Below are 20944 nucleotides of genomic sequence, written 5' to 3'. Positions count from 1 at the left end.
ATTTCACAGCCTTTCATTAGATAAATTTGCTTCACAAATAGGGCATGATCTTCTGAAAATGAGGTGGAACAGCTTTTCTTCTGGAAGATTCCAGTGTTTTATTTCCTGTTTAAACAGCAAATGTCCTTAACTATTAGCTATCTGATTCACGTCATTGATACCCTCTATGATTTATGATGTTGCATGATGGTGGTAATCTAATATTGATAACCTGCAGAACTGCTCACTCCAGGAAGCCATCTAGAAAGTGATAAGGCAGGTGAAAAAAATATAGTCACCTCCCAGAACATTAACATTTATGTTTCTAACAAAAATTTTTTTTAAGATTTCTGGTTAAAAATATTAACTCCCTGCAATTATTTCAGCTGGTCATTTTCATCAAGGTCTATTCAATTGGTAGAATACCTGTTAGAGTATTCCTAATGAGAAGTTCAGGGAGGGGACTATTAGCTATTTTTATCAAGTCCCATCAGCCATCTTTTCAGTGTCCAGTGAACAAATTATCCCTGTGAGATTTCAGGTTTCCAGGGACAGCATTCAAGAAGTCCCCACAATACTTAGAGCCTTCACTCAAACAAGAAAAGGATAAACCAGAAACCATTTATTCACTCAAGAAGTGTATATTGTAGACCTATCCTATGAGTGCACCATAAGGATCACAGCTTGTGCCAAGATATGGTGGGGAAGAATATTAAAAGTAGAAATGATCTCTGTCCTTATGAAGCCTAGGGCTTATTGCGGAAAAAAAATAAATCACACAGATGCAAGAATGAAGTAAGATTTTATGAGGACTATCAAAAAGGAGGCTGAATGAGCAGTCAAAAGAATGTCCATGAAGGACAGGTGCAGTGGTGCCAGGTGTAATCCCTGCAGCTTGGGAGGCTGAGGCAGAAGGATCACAAATTCAAAGCCAGCCTCAGCAACTTTCTGTGAGGCCCCAAACAACTTAGCAAGACCCTGTCTCAAAATTAAAAATAAAAAGGGCTGGGGATATGGCTCAGTGGTTAAACCCACTGGGTTCAATCCCCAGTACCAAAAAAAAAAAAAAAAAGAATTTCCATGAAGAAGTGATATTAGAACTGAGCTTAATTAAAGAGGTGTTGAGTAGAAGCCGAAGGGGGAGCATGAGGGCCCAAGAATACGCATACTCCATGTCTAAGGAGATATAGGAGATATATTCAGGGGTGGCTAAGGAAGAGGGGAGGACACATGCAGGCTGGCGTGTCCACATATATGTATGTGAAACTTCTTATAGGGTACACGGGATCTGGCTTTGAGAGAAGAGGGACAGGCAGGGCCAAGAGTGAACTCTGTCCATACATCAAGTGCCTTTGTGGCCCAGGCGCCTGAGCATTCCCTATGCATAGCTGCACTCCCTGGTCATTATAAATGTTTATTTGTCAAAATATGAAAATAGAAAATATACATTTTAACAGTTTGCATCTTTAATTTATGACTTTTAACGAGTTAGTCTTGTGGCACACAGGCTTGCCTTTGTACTCTTAGCCTTGGGTGAATATTACAGGCAGGTTTGATCCTATAGCTTATGAAATTCCGCATTATCATACAAAATCCCATTTCACTGAAACTATCTTAAGATGTATGGATTTCCTATTCATGAAAATCACATTAGGGTAAATCATAAATTTCTATTATGAACAGGAAGACTGGCAAAAGCCAAGGAGGAAAAACAAGTTCAAAGGAAGACACTCCATCTCGTGACCTCTGTTCCTCCCTCCTTAGGCATAAACACTAGCCAAATGTCACTGCATTTATGTTTCATAAAATTGTACATCCCTATGTGGAGGTGGAAGGAGAAGTAGACATGAAAGTTGGTGACTTTTAGAATTATCAAAAGATTACTTCTCTCTTTATGAAATTTTTCTTGGACTCTCAATATGTGGAGCCTCAAATTCAAATTAAGCATTTCCATTGAGTGAAAGGGGTCTGCCTACTCTGAATGCTTCTTGCAGTTATTGCTGTATGAATCATTTAGCAAGGAAATATACACTGTCCTAGGGGATGGTTCCTACTACATAAAGAGGCAGGTCAATTTAAGCTTAGGTTTTCAGGAATTTATGTTTTCTCTTCCCAACTAAATTCCAAGTGTTTTGTGTGTGTGTGTGTGTGTGTGTGTGTGTGTGTGTGTGTGTTTTAAAGAACTAACTGAACTCTTCTTTACATCCTGATTTCTTTACATCCTGGGGATATGGCTCAGTGGTTAAACACCACTGGGTTCAATCCCCAGTACCATTTCTGTCCAATTCACTGGATAAAAAATAAGTGCCTGGCACATAATGGACCCTGAATGAGTGAACAAGTGAGTGAGCTAGCTCTGTACCACAGAAGTAGGGGAAATATCAAGAAAAATGGAACAACCATTTAACCTATCTTAGCCTGGCAGAATGTCTGTGATAAAGGAAATGGAAAATGTGGGAAAGATATGACCTGTTCTAACATTCATTCCTCTGGGCCATCTCTGTGGCCATTTAGTATGTGAGTCTTGCCAAGAATTAAACCATTCGTAGACACCAAATTTTCTATATAAGGAATTTGACTAACACTCCTACCCTCACAACCCAGGGACAAAGTATCTTATATAATGTCAATTCCAGAGAAATAAGTGCATACAATAACATTACTGAAGTTTTTATTGAGATCTGAAATACTGATGTGAGGTGATTGACTTTCATCACAAATTTGCTTCATGAAAAACAGTAAAATCACCACAGAATTGTATTATTCCATTATTCCATGTAATTTTCCTATACACAGTATAATATTGAAGTTTATTTTTATAAAAATAGTTTATTTTTATTTTCTAGACGTTGATCTCTCCTGCAAAGCTACTTATCTTCTTGATGTGCAGACTGCTAGCTTATTTCAGAGTTTTGCAGTTTTCTATGAAGAGAACCATATTTGGCCATCAATGAACCAAATGAAATATCTCTCTGGAAGGATAAGGGAAATCAGCATTCAAATAAAAAAAAAAAACTTAATAACAAGCCAACCAAGGTGTTCAAAATTTGTTTTTTAGCATAGAATATGCATTATTCATACTGCAAAATCCCAAACCAAAGGAAGGATGTGTGCATTATCAATAATCCTATGCATCTTAAAAAAATCATCTCTTTTTCTAATGGGGAAATCAAAGGTGCAATTGTTCATCCTCTTTCAGGTCCACAGGCTCAGCAGTGTCACTTTAGGACAGGAAGCAGGGAAGAAAAGGGAAAACAAACAAGTCCCCTGAAAGATAAATATGTTTTCTTTTTTAAGCCAAGAAAGCAGCACTGAGAGATTTCCAATTAAGAAAACTTGGAGGCCATTACCTCCCACCTAGATTGACCCAGAACCTGGACTAGTTCTAGAAACAATTCAAAATGAAGAAGTGAAGAGAGATTCCTAAACTCCTTCTAAAAGTATTGACAACATTATCCTAAGATCATTTCTGTCCATAAATTTCCTAATGCTTAGATGGCACAATGTCTACAAGATGTGTAGACCTTTTGAAGCAAGTACCTGCAAGGAATGGGAAGCTAATGAGAGGCAACTGATTCTGGCTAAAGCAACCTAAGAACTGGCTGAGGCTGGGGTAACTTCCTTGAAGAGCATGGGCCTCAGTTAGGCATGAATGTGTGAGAGCACCTCTGTTCTCAATTGTTTTCATTTCATTTTGAATTCATGTTGAATTTCCTGGAAACTGTGCATCAGGAGTGGTAGCCATTTGTCCTATTACATGTACTTAAAAATCCTAGCAGTATTACCCAGGCTGTTTCATCAAATCGAAATATTTATCTATTTATTTTAAGAACCATCTCACTGGTGACCTTTCCTCTGGCATAAATAAGAAGCTAAACTCAAATCGCCAGAGGGGGAATAAAAATCAAGTCGAATTTGCTGTTTGAAATTTTTCTTGCTTTACTGAATCATCTGACTTTTTTGTTTGGTTTTGGTTTTTGTTAATCAGTTCATGCAAACAGTTTATCCTTGGTCGTTCCACCAAACTCTTTGGAGTCATCCAAAAAGCCTTAAACATAATTACTACTGTTCCTACTCTCATATGTTTGCCCTTCTTGAGAGATTTTCCAAAGTACAGGAGAAATAAGCTTGAATTACAGATGAGAAATTTCTCCTTAAAACTGAGACAGAAGAAATTCAAATTATGTAAACATAACACACTGCTTCCTCTACCAAGTGAGGAGCTCAAACCACACACTGCTATCTCGTTTGTCCATCAGCCCGCCCTGTCTGCAAAACCTTTCATTGAGTCTCCTCATTCTCCACTTTTTGTACATCTATTCCCACATTTTTAGCCAAGAGACTTGCAGTCACATGAAGACCATTTGACAATGCTAGAAATGATGGTTGGAATTTAGTGGTTTCCCCCACCACCATGAGAAATGCTTTCCATTTAGTTCATAATAACAGTATTTTGCATTAATGTCTTTTGTCTCTTCAAAGCCCTCTGCCACCATTAATGAACTAAATCAGCCTTTGCTATTTTATGATCTGTCTCATTAAAATGGGGTTGATTTTCTCTGTGGTAGTCACTTATGTAATGTTGTTTTCTTCTAGGGAGCACTGCACTTAACTAACGTAAATTTAGTTTTAAATTGTTTGCTCATGTAGAAAATTTTCCCAGAATATATTTTTAATGCTGCAACCTTACTATAGCATAACAGGGAGCATTTTAATCTATACAGATATTTTAGACTATAAAGACACATAAACTCTTTAATGTAGTCTTCTCTAAGTACTTGTAAATTATTTATAAAGATCCCCTCAAGTAAATATGTTGAAACTGCCAGAGACAGAAATGGAAATTGTTTGCTCTGTGAATCTTATTGCTATTTAATTATTTGTGTACTGTTCAATGATTGGCTTCCTGATGGAATAAGGGTTAGTGGATAAGTGCGTAAGAAAAAAACCACAGTTGGCAAAAGAAACTGAATCCTAAATCTACCATGTTTTAACTCAGCTGTCTCTGCTACTGCTTGGCCACTTTATATAAGTGTTTCATGGTTCATTTCTAGGAATCCGATTTAAAGTGGAAAAAAAAAAGTCTCTTGGCAAATAAATATATGCACATTTTCAAGTTTAGGCAGAGATAGAATCCTGGCAACCGTAGGTTGAGAAACTATATAAACATTAATTGGTTGACTCCTATCTTCCATTTCTGCGTCATTTGGTAAAAATCTTCCGATTACTGTTCCTTTTATTCTACTCTTAGCCTTAATCTACAAATAGAGTTGAGCATACCGCAAACTCAAAGTAGGTCTTCCTGGCTCCCCTAATCTATCTGAGGATGGACACACAACTCAGGTCCAGGCACACCTGGCTCATCACATTCTCTTTGACACAGGGATTAATACAGAACAAACACTTCATCTATGTTAATTCAGTTAGAGTAACTGGGGACATCTATGTTAATTCAGTTAGAGTAACTGGGTGTGAACTATCTTTTCCCTTAGATAGTATTGTGTAATGGTGTGAGTTTTGCAGTTGGTGCTGTTATTTGTTTTTTTTTTTTTAAAGAGAGAGAGAGATGAGATGAGAGAGAGAGAGAGAGAGAGAGAGAGAGAGAGAGAGAGAGAGAATTTTTTAATATTTATTTTTTAGTTATCGGCGGACACAACATCTTTGTTGGTATGTGGTGCTGAGGATCGAACCTGGGCCCCACGCATGCCAGGCGAGCGCGCTACCACTGAGCCACATCCCCAGCCTAGGTTCTGTTATTTGTTATATGCTTTCTGAAGAGGAAAGACTAGAAAGATGGGAAGGCAACCGTGTGGAATATTAGGAGGACTCTCTATAGAAAAGAGAGCAGAGATACAGGCAAACCTGGAACTTGTTTATTTTATTAAATTTGAATTAGATAGGGAACAGTCTGAACTGGTGTAACAAAGAGAACCCAAAATACAGGAACTCAAAAAGACAATTTTTTAAAAAAATTCTTTATCTCCTTCATGCCCACAGGGTGAGTAGTCAAGACTAGTAGGCAGTTTGGAGCCAGGAGGTCATTTAGGGACCCAGGATCTGTTCTGCTGTCCCCTAGAGTATTGTCTTGATATTGCTAGGCAAAAACTCATTCACCACCCTACTATCACATCCTTGTTTCAGTTATAAGAAAAAAGAAGAGTGGAGAACAAGAGTTTATTTTAAGGTAGAGTTTGTGGATCTCAGCTCTATTAACAATCTGGGCCTCATCATTCTTTTCTATTGGGGTCTCTTATGTATGTTGTAGGATATTTAGCAGAATTTCCTGGCCTCTACCCCTAGATTTCCATAACATCCAGCATCCAAGTTATGAGAATTAAAAATGTCCCCAAATGCCCACATTGAGAACAACTGTTTTAAAGATACGTTACAGAGGTTACACACATCACTTCTGCTCACACCTAAGAGCCAGAGGAGATCAGTTGGCTATGCTGAGCCACAGAATCTAGGAGAAATTTTGTGAAATGGACAAACTAGCTCCAAGATAACACATCAGAGGTTCTATTGCAAAAGGGGGGGGGATTTAAGGGGATATTCATTATCTCTTCCACACAGCCCCACTTCTGAACTTTTCCGTATTCTAAGCTAATAATTTATACCATTTTGAAATGTACTTTCAGTCCATTGAAGTTTAGAGTCCTAATTGATATAATTAGTACTCTCTTTATCTAACACTGTAAGTTAAAATTCAGTGAACATTACCCAAAGAAGAAAGGATGAAAAGAATAATACCTGAAGTTACTTAGAAGCTGCTTCCTGGCCCAGAGGGATTGAAAGACAGTGCTGAAATGAGTCTATTTCTTATCTTTGGCTGGAAAGGAAAGGCCATGAGCACCAGGGCCCAAGGTCACTGTGGTGGTTATGAAAGAAGACACTATCATTATGCAAAATTGTAAAGATAAAAACTGTGGGCATCTTGCATTATTCTGCTTTGAACTGCTGCTTTCTAGCGCTCATTGTAAATATAAAAAGTCTTTAATGGCTCCTTTATATCTCACACAAAAGGATCCTTACTTACAGCCAGCTGTTTGGCAATTATATTTCTGTGGAGTTAGTATAATTTGACATTAGTACTGCCTAAGGGAAGAAGGGGATGACATTGTTCTAGGATCTAAGAGCAGGGAATAGTATTGGAGGACATTCCCATTTTGCAAGTAAATGGGCTTCCAAAGTTCATCTTGAAGCCCATAGTTCTGAATTCAAAATGCATTTTCTTATAGGAACATCATTTTTCAGTTATCAGAGTACCATAGAAGTTTTCCAATACCAAAAAAGTAATATAGTACAAAAGAAAATGCTTCAGGGCCAAGAAAGATTTGTCTGAAGGTTCTAATTGAGAAAATCATCAGTAAAATCTTCAGGGAAGAGGCAACCTTAAGCAAAGCTTCAAGTGGGGAAGGGAAAAGGAAAGGAGGCGTATTTCAGATAGCAATCGAAGACACAGCATTTTAAACTTCCTGTGAGGAAGAATGAGTATCTAGCATGAGTTGAGGAGACACATAACTCAGGATGGGACTGTGAATGCCATCGTGGGGTTTGGATATGCAAGCCACTCAAGATTTTTAATGAAGAGGATGGTGTGATTAAACATAGCTTTAACAGTTATGTGAAGAATGCTTTGAAATTGAGGACATAATTACAACAGAGATTGGATGGCTATTTGGGGAAGATAGAGAAGGAATGAAAGGTAGCCCCATATTTTGTAACTTTGTGGTCCAAGAAGCTGAAATAATAGCACTAGATAAGCTTAAAGGAAAGAGAATAGGCTCAGTGGTTACACTAAAGGATAGAAGATCCAAGACTGTTGTGGCCTTATAGTACAGCACATGGGCGACACTTCGGTTTCAGCAAAACTTGCCCATGGGGTGTCTATAACTGAATAAAACTAATTATACTGAATTTTGTACTTATCTCTGAGTTGATTTTATATGTTTTGGGGAGACATAGCCCTACATGTTGACACTGGCACCAGTAAACCAGAGTTGGTAAAGACAATGCATTCCAGTGTCAGATTCTGTGGTCAGAAACTTTGTTTAACAGAGGGAGCAATAATAACGGAAGCATAAGGTTGTATTGTAGAATGTCTGAGAAAAAGAGCAGAGAAAAATTCTATTAAATGTGTTAAAAGGATATCAAGTTTGACAAACTCATAAAATATGTCCTTAAGGGTATTGGGAAAGAGGAAAGGAGAAATGAAAGAGTATCCGCTCATGCTCAAAGAGAGAAATCAAGGAACAAGGGCGAGTTTAGCAGGAAGAGTAGTATGGCAACTACAAAGAGAGGGAACTTCTGGAGAGGTCCTTTGATCCCCAACCCTATGCTCCTTCCAAGCTCCACCCCTTCCAAAGACAAATTCATCAAACCAACCAAGCCTTTGTACAACCTGGTTGTGTGGCTGAGAAGCACAGTACTCAGGAGTAATTAGAAATAGAGGAATATATGTGTCATGGCCTCTCTTACTCCCTGACCAAGATAGGATAGCAGACATAGTGTATCCAGGACATAACAGCAATGCTTCAAGGATTATGTGGAGGTGATATTTCATTCCACCTGGAGCTAGATATTAGAGCATCAGGGCTAGATCAACCTTCTAGAAATTGGTTATTGGAAACCAGTACATTGAAAACTCCTACATTTACATGAGGGATAAATGTGAGAAGTCTTTCACTCAAAATTAATGTTTGAATGTATTCACAGTAAACAAAAACAATGGCACTAGACCACAGACTGTCCACCCCATGATACATTCAGATTGGGCTGCCCAACAGGCAGAGCCATAAAATTGCCTTTTCATCTTCAGAGTTTCTTATATAGGCTAGAGTTGACAAAGCAATTATAAAACTTGTCAAACAAGGTCTATATTCCAATCCTTGAAAATAGCTAGCAAAACCACAACATTTATCTGGTCACTATCTGGATTCTCTGCTGCCCTCTTACATGGGTTCAGAGTCAATGTTCTAAGTTTCCATTGTCTTGGTGCTGAAGTACTATAAATGATTTGACCAATGTTCTCACCTGGTGATTTCCTGTCCTTCACTCTGGGTAGGAAACAGTGGAGAAAAAAAAAAGAAAAAGAAAGGGAGGGAAGAAAGCAAGAAGGAAGGAAGGATGAATGGATCAACTCTATGGCTAAATGGAAACCAGAAAGAAGAAATAAGACTAAAGTTTTCCACAATAGAAACGAGTTAACAAGAAAAGTAAGAGAAGAAGTATATGTATATTACTTCTTCCCCAAAAGGGATATTACCTCATCCCTGACAATACAACAAATCTCAAAGCTGAAGAAATCCTTTTCTCCATGTCCTCCTGTTTAGCCGCAGAAGGAAAGTAGACAGTTCATACATAATATATCCAAATGTGTCAACACAAGCTGGACTCAGAATCTTGAAAGAAAGCTTAATAAATCATAATTTTGATTCACACTGTCCAAGAGTCTCAAAAATAAGATTCCATTTATAACTCTAAGCTTAACTTTTCAGCTATGCGTAATTTGACTCTGAGAGTGGGAGGAAACCGTGCAGTATGTGGAGTTTGCTTCAGATCTCACCCCTCAGAACTACCTCATATGGCAGTAGTGAAAGACATTCTCTGTCTTTTATCACCTACGTGATTAAATTCTTCATCAGTGAGCCAGTTGCTTAGAATGGGTACATTACTTTCCAGAAAAAAAACTGACACTAGCAGAGCTTGTCTTACTTGTGAAGCAAATGAAAAGAGGTCCCCCCCCCCGGCCCCCGTTTACCAAGGGTGGCCACCAGGTCAGCAGAGTGAGTTGGGGGACTCAGATTCACACATCTGTCTTAGAGGTCTTCATTTCCACCGCACTATCAGAATAACCAACAGGAATATGTGCCAGATTCACTCTCAAGCACTTTGCATGAAGTAACTCCATTTCATCTTCACGACTGTGAGCTCGGTATTTTCACATTCACCACTTTAGATTTGAAGGAACTATGGCCCCAAAGGTTAAATAACTTGTCCAAGACCACACAGCTAGTGAGTAGCAGAGCCAAGATCTGAGTGGCCGTGGCTCTGGAGTCTTTACCTGTATGCTCTATACTGAAGTGTCTCCCCAACACAGCACAAAGAACACCAGGTTTGGAGACAGAAGACATGGAGTTGAGTTCTTCAAAAAATTCAGCTTTTCTAAGGCTCAGTTGTAGGATTAAAGGAGATGATATCATTTAAATATATACCTACCAATAAAGTGTTCTACAAATATAAAGGAACATTATTATTTATAAGCCTTGTAAAACTCATTCTCAACTTATATGCCATTTGTTCTACTATAATCTTTTTTTTTTATTTTTATTTTTTTTTCTTTTTTTTTTTTTTCTTTTTCTTTTTTTTTTCTTCTTTTTTTTAATTTTTCTACTATAATCTTGAAAAGTATATTACTATCATCTTCAGGTGGTACATTCTATGTTATTTTCCTTTCTTTCTTTTTTAATTGAAAAGACTTGAACTTTTTGAAGATTTTTCTTTGAAGGACAAAATAATCATTTTTCTAAGAGTGAAAATATTGACAATTTTTTCAAAAGATCATTTTCTAGACCTAATAAAAATTGACTCTGTTTCACACACTTAGCTAGATAAACAATAGAATTATTTCTTCAAATTTGGTTGCTGTATCAGTTTTCCATTGTTGCCATGACAAATTATCACAAACTCAGTGGCTTAAAACAACACATATTTATTATCTTTAGTTCTTTAGTTAGATAGGAGGAAAAAGTTCAAGACATCTATTGTATAACATGGTTACCATAGTCATCATATCAACATAGTGACTAAGCATTAACTAGGCATGTAATCACCTCTAATCACAGGGACTGAGGAAACTGAGGCAGGAGGAGCCAAGTTCAAGGTCAGCCTCAGCCACTTAGCAAGACCCTAAGCAACTTACCAAAACCCTGTTTTAAAATAAAAAATAGAAAGGGCTGGGGATGTATTTCAGTGGTAGAGTACTAGACTCAATCTCCAAAGGAAAAAAGAAGAAAAAAGTATTGTATTCTTAAAAATTGCTAAGAGAATGGATTTTAAGTATTCACACCACAAAAAAATAAGCATGTGAGATAATATGCCTATGTTCATTAGTTGAATTTAGCTATTCCATATTGTATATATTTTTCAAAACATAATATTATATACAATAAATATAGACAATCTCTATTTGTCAATTTAAAGATTAAACCATTTTTAAATGATTTTTTTAAAAGAAATCTGACACAAGTCCCATTGCCATAAAATCAAAATGTCAGCAGTGTTACATTCCTTTCTGGAATTCTCTAAGGCAGAATCTATTTCCTTGTCTTTAGCTTCTAGAGGCCACCTACATTTCTTGGCTAATGGCCCCTTCCTCCATCTTCATTAGCTAACAGTATAGCATGCCTCTGACACTTTTTTTTTTAACTGATGCTTTATCAGAAGCATTTTTTATTGGTGCATTATAGTTGTACATAATGGTGGAATTTTTTATACATTAATACATGCACATAAAATAACTATATAATTTGACTAATACCACTCTCATTCCACTTTCCCTCTCCACTCTTCCTACCTACCCACAGATCTGACCCTTCTGCTATTATCATATCTCTTTCTGAGCATAGCCAGGAAAGGTTCTTTTTCTCAAGGACTCAGGAGATTAGATCAGGCCTTCCTAGATACTCTAGGATGATATCATCCCAAAATCCTTGATCTTGATCACATTTGCAAAGGTTTGGATTTGTTTTTTTCATTTGTTTGTTTTGTTTTTGTTGTTTATCTAGGTTTGGGGGTTTTGTTTTTTGTTGTTTTTGTTTTGGGGCTTTTTGTGGGTTCTTTTTTGTTTTGTGTTGTGTTTGCCATATAACCCATTCCCAGGCTCTGAGGGTTAGAATGTAGCATCTTTAGGAGAACTGCCTTCCATAATTGTGAATGTTAGGAAAAAACAAAACAAAACAAAAAAAACCCTCAACCTGTGATATTAAAAAGGCTTACCAGAGAACAAAAGTTTAAGAATGATGTCAGTGCTGCATTCTGAAAACCTCCAAGTCAGAAGAGCTATTAAGACACAGAGGAGATAAAGTCCAGCCAATGTGATTTCAAATAAACAAATAAAAAAAGCCTGACAACAGTGGGTGAGGGATGGGAATGACACATCCATACCAAAACCAAGGGACAGCCTGAAAACAGCCCAGAACAAGGCCAGGAAATATACTCATCGCTCTTTTGGGAATGAAGAGCCTCCTTTCTGATCATAGTTTATCATGTCTTTTTGGAAAACTTACAGTCATATGTCATCATCTTAGACATAAAAAAAAAGACCTTTTTACCCAAATTTTAAAAAACAACTCTACTATTTTTTAAAGATAAATTAAACAAATGAAAGAAGTCAACTCTCCCAAGCATTGGTTTTGTATCATTTGGGTGGCAACATGGATTATCTAAACGGTGTTGAAAAAGTATTGTCAGGGCACAGGTGGTGAAGGTTTCCATGTGCTGGATATTAGGAGCAGAAGGAATCCACAAGCCACAGAGATTGAGTGCTGAGATCAGGAGCACACTTTTGTAGCTTGCATACTTCCCCATGTTATTACATTTTTCAAAAAGCCCAAGGGTGTTGAGGTGCCCTGAGGGTTGTCTGGCAGATATACTCAGGAAGAGTAACCACAACATCAGCGAGTCTCATTCCAGCCTATTTTATCATTTCCATAAAATTATGCCATCTTATACAAGCATAGGACTTCTAAGCCACCAAGAAACTGTGAACTGACAAGAACTAGCTTTGCAGAATAGCCCCCAAAACAGAACAAATTTAATTATTCTGAGGCCTGCTTTTTAGGAGAGATTAACTTTGCTTTTAAAAATCTGTATCCTCAAAGCACATGTATGACTCACAGTTAGATGCGTATATTTCCATTTAGAGGACTTATTAGGTAGGGAGACAGGAACAAGGTCTAGATGTCAGGAAAAAAGTTACCAATGAACTAAGCAAGGGATCAGGGCCACCTGCATGTGTGAGGTCCTTGGTTCAACCCCCAGCACCACCCCTACTGCAACCCCTGCCTTCCCTCCCCACCACCAAAACAAACAAACAAACAAACAAACTGCCTTTGTGTGAGTTCCTATTTTTGTAAGTTCAAAGAGCAAATATGGCAAAGTTTCTGTCTTTCAGGAGTTATGTTCTACTGAGGGAACATGAGTAGGGAGGGGGAGATAAAAACAGCCCTTTTTTATCTGTAGTTTTCTCTTCTAAAAATATGTGAGCATTAGATTAGATTGTAATGTTTCTCCTAACTCCTGGTGTTCCAAGAGAGAAGAGAGAAAATTTGGAAGGCTTAGCAGTGGTTATTTTGGTTGATATAAAAGAATTTTTTTTTGGTTGTTTACCATTGCCTTCTGATAGTTTTCTATAATGAACACGCATTACACATGAAATGGAAAAATGTTTAAGAAAAACAGTGGGGAAATTTTCCTTTCCATCCTGGGTGTTGGTTCCTGAAGGTGTCATTCCACCGTCAGTAATGAGAGCTGTCAGTGGAAACTCTCTCATCCCTCCAGGGACTTGCTTATGATTACCTTTGCCTAATAAGGCTTCAGGGAAAATGCTCAGAGAGTCTTTCAGCCCTTTTCTCGTTACCTCGGTGTGGCCTCTTCTCTTTTCTTTGCACACTTGAAGGAAGCCCTTTCCTCCCTAGGAATGTTCAGTCATCCCTCTCTGTCTTCCTCTCAGTCTCTATCTCTGTCTCTCAAACACAAGCACATGTATGATCACAGTTAGGTGCTTATTTTTTCCATTTAAAGGACTTAGTAGTTAGGGGACGGGAACGAGGTCTAGATCTTAGCATGCTGACTTCTTCTCCCCCTTCACAACATCTGGACTGAAATGTTACCTGCACAGAGGCCTTACCTGAGCAGTTTCACAACTTCATTCCTACTTATCACTCATTGTATCATTCTCCATATTTGCTATCAGATCTCTGCTCCTTTCTTCCACTTCTACTTCGTATGTATTTAGTTTCTTTACAAGCGTCTTATTCCCCCAACAAGTCTGAAGTCCATCCTGAGGACAGAGAAAGGTTTTTCTGAACACTACTGCACCTCTGGGACTCAACAATACCTAATGCTTCTTAGGCACTCAATTAATATTGGTTGATAAATGGGAAAACGAACGAATGGCATGGCTTCTTTGTCCTCTCCTCGGTCAAGTTCTATTCCCATTCAGTCGTGTGCAGCAGCCAAGCCCTCTGCCAACTCAAAAAGTCAATTGTTAAATTTTCAGGGACTTTACAAGCTGGTTGTTAAGCCATTTGTGGCTTGAAATCAGCTCTGGTGAGCATACTTATACCACAGAAATCTGCAAATTGCTAAGTCAAGACTATTTTTTCCAAAGAGCTGGTTTACCAGCCCACCGCTGCTCTCATCTTCAAAATTGTAAATATTCATACAGCATGGCAAAAAGCATACCCCATAGGTTACTTAAAATCTTTCAATAAAAATTTGCTTGAAGTTTAAAAAAATACCAAATACATGCTATACAATTAATTATCTGTTGAAAATACATGGTCCTTTTATAAGTTAAATTACGATCTGTGTCTCTGGTCATTTAAAATTTTTGTGTCTGTTTTTCAGATCCTTATGTGAAGATTCATCTGATGCAGAATGGCAAGAGGCTGAAGAAGAAAAAGACAACAATTAAAAAGAACACACTTAACCCCTACTACAATGAGTCTTTCAGCTTTGAAGTACCTTTTGAGCAAATCCAGGTAATGTCAGACATAATTTTGTTCCCTCATTCAATTTCATTTCTTCAGACCACACAAATGATACACACTGTTATCAGTGTCCGTGTCGTGGTTAGAATTTCCATTCCTATTGCCCTGCACATCCGATGATTGAGCCGCAGCAAGAGATATATGACAAAATACACAGCACAGAATGTGCTGCTTCGTCAGCCAAAAACAGCTGTCCTTCTGCTCAACAGAAGCAAGGTTAAGAAAAAAAAAAAAAGAAAAGAAAAGAAAGAAAGAAAATCAGCAGAACAACTTGGCTAACTCAAAAAGTTCATCTATGAAGTTTAAAAGTCAAGAGAAAATGAGTTTTCAGTCTTTATTCTCCAGCCATAAAAAGAAACTCTTCCTATGACATCTTTAGAACAAAAAAAGCAGAGATAAGAAGAAATTTTGAGTGATGCTAAATATGCAGTAACTTGAATTCTTATTAAAAGATAATTAACAAGAGAAAAAAATTGGCTAAGTTGTATCTTAGCTGTTTAAATCTGGCTTCCTATGACTGATTTGGAATAGATACAAATTTTTGTAACAAAGGAGACTTAATTGTTTAAACAATTATGGTAGAAAGTAGCCCAAAAGATCTTATAGTTAATGTGTACAAATAAGATGCTATTTGTAGCCACAATGATAATATACAATACTTTTATTTAGGGATTTCAAAAAATACTTAAATTTTCTTGCCCCATTTTCACATCTGTCAGAGGTCAAATGTCACATTCAATAGTTGTGGACTATCTTGCTGGTCTTTAATGGGTATCAGGAAGTCAAACTGCATAAAACAACACTATATTTTACATTTTATTAAATAATTGATGTGGTTCTATGTTTGCAGTGGTATTAACAGTGGTATTAATTGAGGAATATTATTTAATTTCAACTTTTTGAGAAGGAAATTTCAACAGCTACCTGTGGTTAGTAGAGCAGTTTTTATTTATTTATCCATAACTTAAAGGAGAAGAACAAACACAAATGAATAGAACATGGAAACTTCTAAATATCCAGAATAACAAAAATCAGTAAATATTTATTTACTTTTAATCTTTTCCTAAAATATAGCATCTTATGAATGAAATACATTTTCATTCAATGAAGAAAGCTACTACAATAGCTCAATTTATTGTATGTTATGTGCCTAGGTCCAAGTTAAGCACTCCATAGATAATCTCATCTTTATGATAACCTTACACATATGATTACTGTCCTAATTGTATCGACAAGCAAACTGAGGCTTAGAATTCCCTCTCATATATAAATATAGGAATGATAACAAAATTGATGTCAAAGCAAGATTATACATATAAAAGCACTTGGAATAATCTAGCACATAGGAATACTCTCAAGAATTTTCATCATTGTTACTATTCTGCATTAATGTCATCTCTTTTTCAAATTAACATTGTCTTAAAAAAGGGATTTAACAATAAGATTAAGTATATAAATCATCACTGTCCCACAGAACTCCCTGTGATGATGGAAATGTTTTATGACCCATGCTGCCCAATTTGGTGGCCAACAACTGTCAACTTAGTCACTAATTGAGGAATGTTATTTAATTTCAACTTATTGAGAAGGAAATTTCAACAGCTACCTGTGGTTAGTAGAGCAGCTTTATTTATTTATTACTTACTTACTTACTTTAGTATTCATTTTTTAGTTGTAGTTGAACACAATATCTTTATTTATTTATTTATTTATTTAATGTGGTGCTGATGATCAAATCCAGAGCCTTGCACATGCTAGGCAAGTGCTCTACCACTGAGCAACAATCCCAGCCCTATTTTTTTTTATTTTTTAAGGAAGATAAACAATCAGCAAAAGTTTATTGACAATTGACCACAATAGAAAACTCCCAAAAGTTCTTTTTAACTGACATAGTGTTATTATCCAAAGAGAAAGTAGGGCAGTTTTAAATGACCAAAAATAAGAATAACCTCAGCATCCTCAAATCAGTTCATGTACTTACATAAACTTTCTCATACACATTTTTCACATGGTGGCAAATTATGCATAATTATTTACTTTCAACAGTTTTCATATAAATAAATGACATCACAAGGGACACTGGTTCTTAGTAGCCTGGACCTGTGAACCCACACTGCTTTGAACCCACTGGCAACCTGCTAAGACATCAATTTTCTTGAGGAAATTATTTTGCAGTATTTGTTCAGTGAATTCTTTCGCATTCCAAGACCTTATTCCTATGGAAACTAACACCTTGTGGCATTTTATTTTTTAATTCCACAAAACAATACAAAGCAGGTCACTGAGATGAAAATTCCTCTTGTAAACTTTTCTCCTTTATCATTCTGTACTTTAACATTCTGTACTTTAAAAATAAATTTCAACTGCAAATCTCAGCAAATACAAATACATTGAAATTGAAGCATATTAAAAACAAGACATATTTTGGGTTTTTGAGGTAACATTTTAAAGCAAAGAGGGGGAGCCTGAGCCCAATGGAGAGTGCATCAGGCATGGAAAGAAGGAAATCTCTTCTGAGGGCATCTCTCCTTTCCTGCTCCTTGGGCCAATTGCTCTTTCCTAATCTTTGCATTTCCCTAGAGAAAATAATTAAGTCTTTCATATGATAAAGAGTGTTTTAGGTTTTTCTGATCCTGGGGGTATAAAATTATCTCTCTGTATCCTGTCTTTCTCAATCCTTCTGAAATATATTATGAAAAAAAAAGCATAATGTGCTAATTTCCAAAATCATTTGAAATGTTACCCTCACCTTCCACCAAATAAAAGAAAAATAAACTTTATTATTTTATAATTATAATAAATTATAATTATAATTCAAGGCTATAATAAATCAAGACCATCAGAAGGATATTTTGTCTTCAGTGCCACTCACCAATTTATTACTCAATGGAATAATCGGGACTTACTGCAAACTCTGAAAACTCTTTGTGCATAACATCCTCCACCCCACTCTCTGAAATACGATTACATCCTGATGAACTTTCTTGGGACAAGTTCAGAGAATCGATAGCCAACAAATACCACCTTGTCCTTGGCTTCAGTACCAGCAGTAGATAGTAATTTTCTCAACAATAGAATCACTGCAAGGCAGCACAAGGAACACTGTCTCCTTTATTGCCAGTGGGTTACATTTTACATTCTGAATTCCACTTTCAGAGTGATTGTTTTCTCTGTTCAGAAGATGTACGACAGTGTCATCTCTCAGTACATTGGGACAATAATTCAGTCTTCACTGTACAAAGTCCACAAAGGGCTATTACTCTGCTGGATCTTCATCTGGGCCTGATGTTTATAATTACATTTTCTGCTCAGACTCTGACCACAAAATGTTATATGTTCTATTTTACTTTAAACTCTTCCTTTTTCCTTTACACTCAGTTTTTAGATAGGAGCCGTCACATATTTTGACTAAATAAATTCAGAACTGAAATGTGCTTTTAAAAAGTGTATCTTCTATACCATAATAATATGGGTTTGTTTTCATCATTCAGGCAGTCCAAAAAAACTAAATATATCTTTACAATTTGATTAAATCGTTGAGGTAAATCCTGTGTGGCCTAAAAGATAATATCAATTTGATGTCAGATACACAGTAGTTACTTCATAACTGTTTATTGAGAGAATGTATGATAGAGAAAAAAAACTTATTTTGTTACCATTTTTTAAAGACATTCACTATATTGTCACATTTTATGTTCATAATCATGATTAACTGATATTCTATATTAGTTTCACATAAAATGCTAGCTATTCCTTCCTGAAAAGGGATAATAAACACATGGCTACTTGGAGAATTTTAATCAAATTAATAGCAACAGCAAAAATGTACTATTGCTAATACTGGAATTCTCACTGACGAGATAGGGGATTTAGAGGCTGACGTGACATGGCTCATGTAGTTTACAGCCCAGGACCTGGAAAACAACTTACTCATTCCTTATGCAATCTCAGACAGGTTAGATAGCTTCTCTTGACATCCTTATCTGTATAATAGCAAGTCAACAGGATCTACCAAGAGAAATAATTGAGTTAATATATATGAGATTCAAGATACTGCAATGCACATAATAAAAATGAACATTCAAATATTGAGATTATGGCCCTGATGATGGTGGTGGTGGTGATGAGGTAGTAGTGGAAAAATAAATATTGGACTCAAGTTTTCATGTGCAGGTAGGTCATTTTCAGTCTCATCCTGGTGGTTGTAGATTGATTCTTCTTATTTTCGTTCACTTAGATCTCAAAGAAGCATTGTAATAGGGCTGTTTCTCTACAGCAAGATGATATATATTCATTTTGTGCCCTCTTTCAGAAAGTGCAAGTGGTGGTAACTGTTTTGGACTATGACAAGATTGGCAAGAACGATGCCATCGGCAAAGTCTTTGTGGGCTACAATAGCACTGGCGCGGAGCTGCGACACTGGTCAGACATGCTGGCCAACCCCAGGCGACCTATTGCCCAGTGGCACACCCTACAGGTGGAGGAGGAAGTCGATGCCATGCTGGCTGTCAAGAAGTAAAGGGAAGAAGAAGCCTTTCTGCATTTGCCCACATAGTGCTCTTTAGCCAGTATCTGTAAATACCTCAGTAATATGGGTCCTTTCATCTTTCCAGCCATGCATTCCTAACACAATTCAGTGGTACTTCAAATCCTGTTTTAATTTGCACAAATTTAAGTGTAGAGAGCCCCTGTGCCCTTCATCATACCACTGCCCTCCAAATCTACTCTTCTTTTAAGCAATATGATGTGTAGATAGAGCATGACGGAAATTATTTATTGTATCACACTGTTGTATATACCAGTATGCTAAAGATTTATTTCTAGTTTGTGTATTTGTATGTTGTGTTTCCTAATATGTGTATATCTAGATGTTTTTAATAAGATGTTCTATTTTAAACTATGTAAATTGACTGAGATATAGGAGAGCTGATAATATATTATATGGTAAATATAGTATCGTCTGCATTCCAGCAAAAATATCAACTTGTAAGGCACTAGTACAGTTAAACTGACATCTTAAAGGACAACTTAAACCTGAGCTTTCTATTGAATCATTTGAGTACCAAGATACACTTCCACCACATATTCGGTGGGTGAATCCAATTTTGTAGAATTCCTTCACAGGCAAAATAGCATGATCTGAGCAGCATCCAGGCCGACCTCAAGGAAGTATAGCCACAAACCAGAAAAGCATCTGTCTGTACATTCTACAAAGCTAAAATCATGGCTTCACTCTTATATTTGAGGAAGCAACAGAACAGGAGTCAATGAATTCACATTACTGCATGTAGAGTAATGACAGGATATGGTGTTCAGTGAGTATGCAAGGGCGTATGAACGTGTGAGTGTATGTGTTTGTGTGCATGTGTGGAGCACACATTTGTTTGGGGATGGGTGGGGGAGGAGAAACTGAGGGGAAAAGTCAGCATTTCTGAAATATTGCCTATTTAAAAAGAAAAAAAATAGCTCTCCATTATCACCTTTATACAAAATGTGCATCCTGTGAATTCTGTTCCAGATTTCACACCTATAATGATTCCAAAAGGTTTGCACATTAGACTTTGTAACAAAATATTTTATTATACAAAACCAGATTAGAAGGAATGCAGAATATTTTTAACACAGCAATCTGTGCTTATTACACAAAATTACTTTGTGGTAAACAGACAGTATTGTAATCCCATCAAAGATGAAAAAAAACCTAATTAGCCATAGTTCTGAATGCACTTCAATTAAGCCAAAACAGACAGCTAGTGATCTTTTTATATACTCTTTTTACTTAAATAAGTTTTAATTTGTCCTTTAAACAAAGGTGAAACAAAACCAAGAACAAGTTCTAGAAAACTGAAGCAACCTCTTATGTACACTAGATGCTTGATTTAGGAGGAGTTTTTAAATGTTTCAATGTTACTATGTAGTAATTGGCACTATTATGAAGCTATTAGTCATTCCATACAAGTCTTAAAGGACTGCTCTGTGTAACACTGTGACTGCCGTGTGTGCTTAGACACGTAGTTTCCTCAGTGGATAGCACTCAATTTATTCCGTAGTGATATTGTGACAATACTGCCATTCCCTTCTACTGCACTGCCCAAGGTGTGTGTAGCACAAACAGTTCTCATTACAAAGGACCAATTCAGAACTGAAAAGCTATGCATAGGACAAGAAAGACACATCGACTGTGGTGGAAC

At 36.7% G+C, this 20944-nt stretch overlaps 1 protein-coding gene across 1 annotated transcript in view; it reads left to right on the top strand.

Moving 5' to 3' along the window:
* The window catches only part of Syt1 (synaptotagmin 1), a 352023-nt gene extending 332751 nt beyond the window's left edge, over positions 1-19272 (top strand). The window contains exons 8-9 of the mRNA XM_026396991.2: positions 14611-14744; positions 19066-19272. Of these exons, the coding sequence (XP_026252776.1) occupies positions 14611-14744; positions 19066-19272 (341 nt within the window). The remainder of the gene's footprint in view (positions 1-14610; positions 14745-19065) is intronic.
* The last annotated feature ends 1672 nt before the right edge of the window (positions 19273-20944 follow it).

Source organism: Urocitellus parryii, chromosome 5 (genome assembly GCF_045843805.1).
Source record: "Urocitellus parryii isolate mUroPar1 chromosome 5, mUroPar1.hap1, whole genome shotgun sequence".
In the NCBI taxonomy this organism is placed as follows: Eukaryota; Metazoa; Chordata; class Mammalia; order Rodentia; family Sciuridae; genus Urocitellus; species Urocitellus parryii.
Note: the sequence above shows the minus strand (reverse complement) of the source record. Positions and strands in the feature narration are given on the sequence as shown.